The sequence below is a fragment of the Otolemur garnettii genome, unplaced genomic scaffold (assembly GCF_000181295.1).
Source record: "Otolemur garnettii isolate 467f Iridium unplaced genomic scaffold, OtoGar3 scaffold00245, whole genome shotgun sequence".
Lineage (NCBI taxonomy): Eukaryota > Metazoa > Chordata > Mammalia > Primates > Galagidae > Otolemur > Otolemur garnettii.
The window spans coordinates 1,814,671-1,823,577 of NW_003852640.1; the positions used below are offsets into that span (position 1 = coordinate 1,814,671).

Sequence of the window (8,907 nt, forward strand, 5' to 3'; positions counted from 1 at the left end):
AAAAAAAAAAAAAAAAAAAAAAAAAAGAAGGATTCAAGACACAGACATTATATCCCTCATGAGAATTAACTCAAACTAAACCATATACCTAAATATAAAATCCAAACTCTCAGACGATAACATAGGAGAAAATCTATTGTAGATGACCTTGAATATGACTGTGGTTTAAATATGACACCAAGGGCATGAACGATGAGAAAAAGCTCATATGCTGGACTTTATGAAAATTAAGAGTCTGCTCTGCAAAGGACAGTGTTAAGAGAATGTGCCAAAGGTTGGAAGAAAATATTGGAAAAGAGATATCTGATAAAGGAGTCAAAATATCCGAAGAACTCTTAAAACTCAACAATAAAAAAATGAACAGCTGATTAAAACATGAGCAAAATATCTAAATGGATGTCTCAGTAAAGATGATATACAGGTAGCAAATAAAGCATATGAGATGATGCTCACTATCTAACACAAGTCTTTAGAAAGTTACAAATTAACAATGAGATCTGATTTTAAACCTATTAAAGTAGAAAAAACCAGATGCTGACAACACTGGATGCTGGCACAGAGACAGAACAGCAGGAGCCCTCATCCATTGCTGGGAAGGCAGGACGGTTCAGCCATTCCAGAAGATGAATAAGCACAACCTCTTCCCATACGATCCAGCAACTGTGCTCATGGGGGTTTAGGCAAATGGGTTGAAAATTAATGTCCAAGTTAAACGCTGCACACGGATGTTCACAGCAGCTTTATTTTACCACCAAGACATGGAAGAGACAAAGCTGTCCTTTCAGTAGGTGAGTGGATAAAGTGTGGCCTATCCAGACAGTGGGACATGATTCATTGTCAAAAAGAGATGAGATGAAAAGGTGTGCAGGTTCCTAGCAGCATGTTGCTGAGTGAAGGAAGCCAGTGTGGAAAGGCTCTGTGCTGGACCAGTCCAGCCACAGTATGTGACATGTTGGAAAGGGAGAAACCATGGAGAGAGTAAAAAGGTGAGTAGTTGTTAGAGGTGTGGAGAGGACAGCTGGAGGGCATAGCGTGGAATCTTTCCCGGGAAGGGAAGCGACCTATGATGCTGTCGTGACAAAAGCATATCACAAACATGACTCCAAGCCCAGAGAATGAATGCCATGGAGCTCAGGTAAACTGAGGGCACACATGACTCCAAGCCCAGAGAATGAATGCCATGGAGCTCAGGTAAACTGAGGGCACACATGACTCCAAGCCCAGAGAATGAATGCCATGGAGCTCAGGTAAACTGAGGGCTTTGGGCGAGAACTTGTCCGTCTAGGTTACTGAGGTGCGACAAGCATGCTGCTTAGCCACCGGGACTGAGAGGGAGAGGGGGCACGTGGACATTCTCAATTCTTCCCCATCAAGTTTGCAATGAACTGAAACTGCTGCTAAAAAAAACCCAGTTTATTAAAAGATCCCAAGGCCCCCTTTTCATCTCTGGATAAGATAAGGGCCCCATTAGTCGTGATGCGCTAAATTCTGGAGGAGGGAGAGGCCTCTTCCCACCACCCCCAGCCCTGTGCACCCCTAGTCTAGGCCCCACCCCTTCTCTGAGGACCCAGGTACCAGCAGGCTGTGCAGAAATGGGGGACAGGCACCTGCTGTCTCCTTCCTCCATCTCCAGCAGGGAGCCTCCAGACCTGACCTCAGCCCTGGGTGTACAGGCAGGTCCAGGGACAGTTTCTTCCATGACGTGATCCATCTGCCAGTGCAGGTCCCCAGGCCAGATAAAAGGATTTGGGCACGGAATAGAGGGAGCATTGGGATGGCATTCAGGAGAAAGGCAGGTGCGTGGCTGGCGGGGCCCTGCCTGTCCCTGAGAGGGCCACGGACACTGGGCACCAGAGCCGCTCTGGCCCCCAAGGCAGTGCTGCCCTTCGAAGCCATACCCCAGAGTCGCTCCAACACCTGGATGAAGACACTGCAGATCTGGAAGGACCAGGGCTATGAGAACCTCCACCTGGACATGCAGCAGAACTTCCAGGAGCTGGGGCCAATTTTCAGGTAAAGCCCTCCCTGCCCCTAAGCGAGGACACCCAGAATCCTCCCTGTGCTCTGCATCCTGGGGGAGACCGGGAGGGAGCCCAGTGGGTGATGGGTCCTTGTCTTCAGCAGAGGACATCACAGCTCCTCATGAGGAGACAGCAAACCAGGGCTCGTGCCAGAGGACAGAACTCGGAGGCACTGGGGTTGGCGAGGTTTCGGGTAGACAGCAGGGGGGACTTCCTGCTGTGAAATCACTAGTCCAGAAGAGGGAGTTTGGATAAAGCCAATCTGGACCCAGGGGAGGACGTGGCCCTGCCCGGCAGGACGTTGTGCTTTGTCCCACAGGTATGACATAGGAGGGACACCAAGGGTGTCTGTGATGCTGCCAGAGGACGTGGAGAGGCTGCAGCAGGTGGAGACTCTGCACCCACGCCGGATGTGCCTGGATCCCTGGCTGGCCTACAGGCATCACCGTGGGCACAAATGTGGCGTGTTCTTGCTGTGAGGGTCCAGTTGGAATGGGGGGAAGGGCAACTGGGACAAAGAGAGGAGGCGACACAGAGAAGACCCCAAATCACCCCTGCCTGAGACTCATGGGGGTGGTGGTGGTGGAACCAGAGTGACTACCAAACCCTAAGGAGTGTCTCCCTTGGGTCCCATGTACCCTGTGGTGGGGGGAGCAGGGCAGTGGCAGAGACGTGTGCAAGGCACTTTGCGCTGAGAGGAGGGAGGGCAATGAGCTGTGCGTTAGGGAGCACCCACTGCACAGCCCTGGTGGCCATGTCCCCTCCTGGTTGCTGGGGCTCCAGCGTACAGGTGAGGAACGGAGGCTCTGAGAAGGTGGACGCTGGCCCAGGTCACAGTCAGAGTGTCCCAGAGGCTGCTGTCCACCATGGTGCCCTTGGCTCCCAGAGCTCAGGCAAACCTTTGCCTTGGGAAGCCAGTCCTGGGCAGGGGGCCGGTGAGCACAGATGCAGGTGGTTGCTTGTCCTGTGTTCTCAGGAGCTAAGCAGCAGGTGGGGCCACAGCCTTGGGATGTATCATTCCCCAGGAAAGTGGCGGCACCCCTGGTTTGGTTGGTAGGCCGAGGAAGAAGAGTGTGCTTGAGTCCATCAGCTGCAGATGGGCTGCCATTAGGACAGGAGGGCCTGAAGGATGGACGTGGACAGTTGACAGCCACCACACACTGTGGGGAAGTGGATTCTCTTGGGAATAGCGGGGTTTAGATGGATGGGGCATCCTTAACTGGAGGTATCTGGGTGGGGGTCAGGAGCAGAAAGGATAGTTGCAGGTGAAGGGTGAGGAGAGTGGGTGTGCATATCTGAAGGAAGGGGTGCGCTGGTGTGTGTGTGTACTGTGTGCAGTTCTGTGTGTGTGCATGTGTGTTCCTGAGAGCACATGTGTATATGCATGCTGGCTTTTGTGTGTGTGCATTTGCAGTCCTGTGTATTGAATGTGCATGTGTGTCTGTGCTCACACTCGTGAGCATGTTGTGTGTGTGAGCTTGTGATTCTGTACATCTTGATGTGTTACATGTCTGTTCTGTGTGTCTGTATGCTCACATGTGTGCATGAGCATGTACACACACATATAGTGTGAATACTGGGCATAGCCTGACCCCGGGGCAATTGCATCCCCTGGAAAAAAGATGTCCCCACTCAGGGAGAGTCAGCCCAGGTGGTCTGTGTGCCAGGGCTTGGCCAGCAAGTTCACAGGAATGAACTCCATGAAGCCCTCTCGAGCACAGTGAGGCAGAAGCCAGTGTGTCGCCCCAAAGTCAGACTTGATGGCCTGTGGCCCAGCACCTGGAGGCTGCTCTGACATTATCCTTGCCACACTGCTTGAAATATCTTTTTCTATACATTTATTTTTAACCTTTAGGTCCTTGTAGCTAAAGTGAGTCTCCTGAAGACAGCATATAGTTGAATTCTATTTTTTAATCATTCTGCCAATGTCTCTGTCTTTTGATTGAAGAGTTCAGTTCACTTGCATTTAGAGTAAATATTAATAAGGAGGACTTCTCTCATTTTCATATTTTTCTATATGCCTTTTATTTTTTGTTCCTCATTTTGTGCATTAGTGTTCTTTTCTGTTTAGTTGATTTTTTGTAGTAAAACATTTAAATTCCTTTCTCATTTCTTTGTGTACATCCTTTAGTTAGTTATTTTATTTGTGGTTACCATGGACATCCTTTAATTATAACGCTCTCAACTGAATTTATGATAGCTGAACTTCAGTAATATGTTAAATATACTGAAACTTTTTCCTTTACAGTTCTGCCTCCACCCCCTTTCAGTTGTTGATGGCAAACTTTTCCCCCTTCCTATGTGTGTGCCAAAAAAATAACTAAAAATTTCAAATAAACTAATGTCTTAAATTATGTGAAAAACAAGTTGTGAACTTACAAACCAAAGGCACAATAATAATTTGTCTTAGTTTCAGACTAATCACTTGGCTTGTCAAATATATTAATCTCTTAAATTACATATGAAACAAAACCTGTGGGTACACACCACTGTTACAATATTAGCTTTCATAATTGCTCATGTATTTACCTTTACTGAGATCTTTATTCCTTCACACATTTTTGAGTTACCGTCTAGTGTCACTCCATTTCAACCTGCAAGGCACCCTGAAACATTTCTTGTAGGGGAGGTACGGTGATTTCAAACTCCTTTAGTTTTTGTTTATCTGGGAGCATTAATTTATCCTGCACTTTGGAAGAGCAGTTTTGCTTGGTTGGTATATGCTTTACTATCAACACTCAGAATATACCAGCCAACTGCCTTCTGGCATCTAAAGCCTCTGCAGAGAAATCTGCCAATTAAGAATCCCTCGGATATGACTTATCTCCTGCTGCTTCCAAAATCTCTCCTTGTCTTTCGACAGTTTTATTATTATGTATCTTGGTATGTTCCATCTACTTGGAGTTCACTGAGATGCTTGTATGTTTACAAGTTGTGTCTTTCATCAATTTGGGGAAGTTGTCAGCCATTATTTTTTCAATATTCTCCCGGCCTCTTTAGTTCTTTCCTCTTTCTGAGACCCTCACAATGCACATGCCAGTCATTTTGATGGCATCCCACAGGTCCCACAGGTCATTTCACTTTTCTTCAAGCAGTTATTCTTTCTGTTCCCTCAGACCAACTTCCATTGTCCTGTCTTCAAGTTCATTGACTGTTTCTTCTTCCTTCTCAAATCTGCCTTTGAATCTCTCTGGTGAATTTTTTAATTTCAGTGATTATATTTTTAGCTCCAGTGTTTTTTTTGGGGGGAGGGGGTTCAAATTTTCCATCTCTTTGTTGATATTTCTTTGTGTTCATTTTAGCTCCAGTGTTTTTTTGGGGGGGAGGGTGTTCACATTTTCCATCTTTGTTGATATTTCACTGTGCTCATTCTGATACTTTCTGCTCTGCAATTTTTCCACATCATCTTTTAGATCTTTGAGTGTCTTTAAGATAGTTATTTTGAAGTCTTTGAAGTTCTGGTAGATCTGCCATCAGCCTTTTTTCATTGATTTCTGTTGATTATTTTCCTTTTTCTTTTCTTTTTCTTTCTTCTTTTCTTTTTTTTAGAGACAGAGTCTCACTTTGTCACCCTTGGTAGAGTGCCATGACATCACAGCTCACAGCAACCTCCAGCTCTTGGGCTTAGGGGATTCTCTGGCCTCAGCCTTCTGAGTAGCTGAGACTACAGGCGCCTGCCACAACGCCTGGCTACTTTTTGCTGCAGTTTGGCTGGGGCTGGGTTTGAACCCACCACCCTTGGTATATGGGGCTGGCGCCCTGCTCACTGAGCCACAGGCATGGCCCTTCTTTTCCTTTTCTATGAGCCATACTTTTCTATTTCTTTATTTGCCTTGGAATATTTTTGTGGAGAACTGAATATTTCAATATAATAATGTGTAATTCTGGAAAATGGATTCTACCCCTCCTTTGGGTTTTCTTTTTTTGTTACTGTTTTTGCAAGTCATTTATTTGATGGTTGAAGACTATCTTGGCCCTGAGGCTTTAGCCTGAGTTGTAAACTTATGGTATTCCTGGATCTTTTCTGGGCCTCCATTTGTATATGTGGAGTGACTTTTTATTTATTCATCTATTTATTTTTTATAGAGGCAGAGTCTCACTTTGTTGCCTTTCGTAGAGTGCTGTAGCATTATAGCTCACAGCAGTCTCAAACTCTTGAGCTAAAATGATCCTCATTGCCTCAGACTCCCAAGTGGCTGGGACTACAGGCACCCACTATAATGCCTGGCTGTTTTTTAGAGATGAGGTCTTGCTCTGGCTCAGGCTGGTCTCAAACTCCTGAGCTCAGGCAGTCCACTTGCCTCAGCCTCCCAGAGTGCTAGGATTACAGGCATAAGTCACCTTGGGGTGACTTTTAAATTTCCCCCATATACATGGTTGATTTTGAATGGACTGCAAGGCTTGGCTTCCAATGTGGAAACATGGAACAATTGAGGGGGGAAGGGTACTGGCTCCTTAAATCCCGAAGTCACTTCATCCAGAGAGGGAGGGGCTTACAGTGATGGAGAGGGACAGCAGGAACAGCGGGGACCTGCCTTTTATCGGCATCTCTGTGACCAGAAAAGCAATGAGATCGAAACACAGACCCCTGGTATTTGGAGGCCACAGTCCTTTCTGTCCAGCATGGCTCCTGCAAGCTGCATGTAAGTTGCTCCAGGACCATATCCACAGGTGCCTGTCACAGGACAGGAGTAGGAGCTGAGTAACTGCTACTGCAAGACAAGCAGAAATTAACCACTTTTTTTTTTTTTTTTTTAACTTCCAGGGAAGTTGCAAGCTAACATTAGATTCCAGAGTTCTAAAACACAGATCGCGGCAAATTCTCACAATGAAATGGTTCTGTATCCAGGGACATGAACTCCTGGCGCAGCATCCATTGAAATATTCAAAAACATGTCCCAGGGCTTCTCATAGAGAAAATGCTGCAGCTAAGGAGGAAGGCAGGCAGCTACCCTGAGAGCAGCCCCCTGCCCTGCTTATTCCCTTTGAGAACAAGAAATGTAGGACACTAATTTGGGGCTCTGTGTCTGCCAAGGGCTACCTTCCTAGCCCCGCTCTCTGCTTTGTAGAAATGGGCCTGAATGGCGTTTCAACCGGCTACGGCTGAACCCAGGAGTGCTGTCACCAAAAGCTGTGGAGAAGTACCTCCCCATGGTGGATACAGTAGCAAGGGATTTCACCCAGACCCTGAAGAAGAAGGTGCTACGGAATGCCCGAGGGGCCCTGACCCTGGACATCCAGCCCAGCATCTTCCACTATGCCATAGAAGGTGTGAGGTCAGGTGGGAGGTCCCCCCCAGTGAAGTTGGAGTAGAGTAGGAAGGGGACAGGGAGGGCTGGTGGGAGGCTGCCTTTGGCTCAGTGGTGCCATCCTCCCTGCAGCCAGCAACCTAGCACTTTTTGGAGAGCGGCTGGGTCTCTTTGGCCATAACCCCAGCCAAGCCAGCCTGAACTTAATACACGCTCTGGACACTATGTTCAAATCCACTGCCCAGCTCATGTTCACACCCAGAAGCCTGTCCCGCTGGACCAGCACCAGGACATGGGAGGAGCACTTTGAGGCATGGGACTGCATCTTCCAGTATGGTGAGGGTCAGGGACCCTGCAGTGTCATGTGGCAGGGCCTCTGTGGTGGCCCAATTTTTCATTCTCCACAGCCCTGGGGAGAGCAGAGTTCTGCCAGGAAGAGTCAAAGCTGAGCCAAAATCTGGACTGGGTTGACCCAGAGCGGGTGGGGCCAGGGGGACTTGGGGTGCTGGGTGCAGGACTAAGAGGGGGTGCTTCTCAGTTCTCAGCCAGGGGTGTTTCTTCTTCTTCCTACAGCCAACAACAGCATCCAGAAAATCTATCAGGAACTGGCACTCAACCACCCTACACACTACAGTGGCATTGTGGCAGAGCTGCTATTGCAGGCAGAGTTGTCACCAGATGCCATCAAGGCCAATGCTATTGAACTCACAGCAGGGAGTGTGGACACGGTCAGAGCAGAAACTGCCCCCCAGAGCACCCATCCTGTCTCTCAGGCAGTGTTCTCCAATGCCACGCATCAGCCATGGGCCACAGCCCCAGGCCCTGCCCCGCCCATTCTCAGCTCCCCCTCAGCCCCTGCCTCAGCTTGTCAACTGATGAAAAGACTTGCATGTGGGCATTGGTGGGATGGGGGTCTCCTTTTTGTGGAGGACTCAGGGAAGGGAGTGCAGATGGGCATTGGGATTTGAGGTCCAGGGTTCCAGGGATGTGTCCTGCTCAGGGCATGCACACCCCCGCCCCAGGGAGGGGGTACATGCTTGGAAGAGCCACCCTGAGGGAGGAGGTCTGGGCAGGTGTCCATGCCTGAGCCTTGCACCTGTGGCTCCTGCAGACAGCCTTCCCCGTGCTGATGACACTGTTTGAGCTGGCCAGAAATCCCGAGGTGCAGCGGGCCCTGCGCCAGGAGAGCCTAGAAGCTGCCGCTAGCATCACTGACAATCCCCAGAGGGCAATGGTGGAGCTGCCCCTGCTGAGGGCAGCCCTCAAGGAGACCCTGAGGTAGGTGCCTGCTGACCTCTCCGCAGCCACCCTGCCCCCTGCTGGAGAGCAGCGCTCACTGGCAAGTGGCAGCCAGGAAATGGGGCTGATCAGCAGCCTTGCCTCAGGACCCTTTCCCTGCCCCTCCTTTCTGTCCTGAAGGAGAGGGGCCCCTTCTTTCCTCTGGAATCCCTCTCAGTGTCCTGGGGCCAACTCGGCGTCTCCTGCTTGGTTGGGGCTACTCCAGTTGAGGGGAGTTTGGCTGAGCTCAGCAGGTGCACAAAAGCACCTCCTCACGGTCTGGCCTTCCCATGGGCCTCTGTGGGGGGGGCGGGGTCGTGATAGGAAAGCTGTAGAGGGCACGGGACAGGGGCCCTGTA

The 8,907-nt window shown here is 49.3% G+C and overlaps 1 protein-coding gene across 1 annotated transcript; it reads left to right on the plus strand.

Moving 5' to 3' along the window:
- Nucleotides 1-1,774: 1,774 nt before the first annotated feature.
- On the plus strand, nucleotides 1,775-8,553 carry LOC100958146 (cytochrome P450 11B2, mitochondrial). Its single transcript, XM_003802352.2, has 6 exons — nucleotides 1,775-2,013; nucleotides 2,341-2,496; nucleotides 7,091-7,290; nucleotides 7,403-7,606; nucleotides 7,844-7,998; nucleotides 8,382-8,553. Exons 1-6 carry the CDS (start codon nucleotides 1,775-1,777, stop codon nucleotides 8,550-8,552), a joined length of 1,125 nt encoding a protein of 374 aa, XP_003802400.1. The 3' UTR covers nucleotide 8,553.
- Nucleotides 8,554-8,907: the final 354 nt, after the last annotated feature.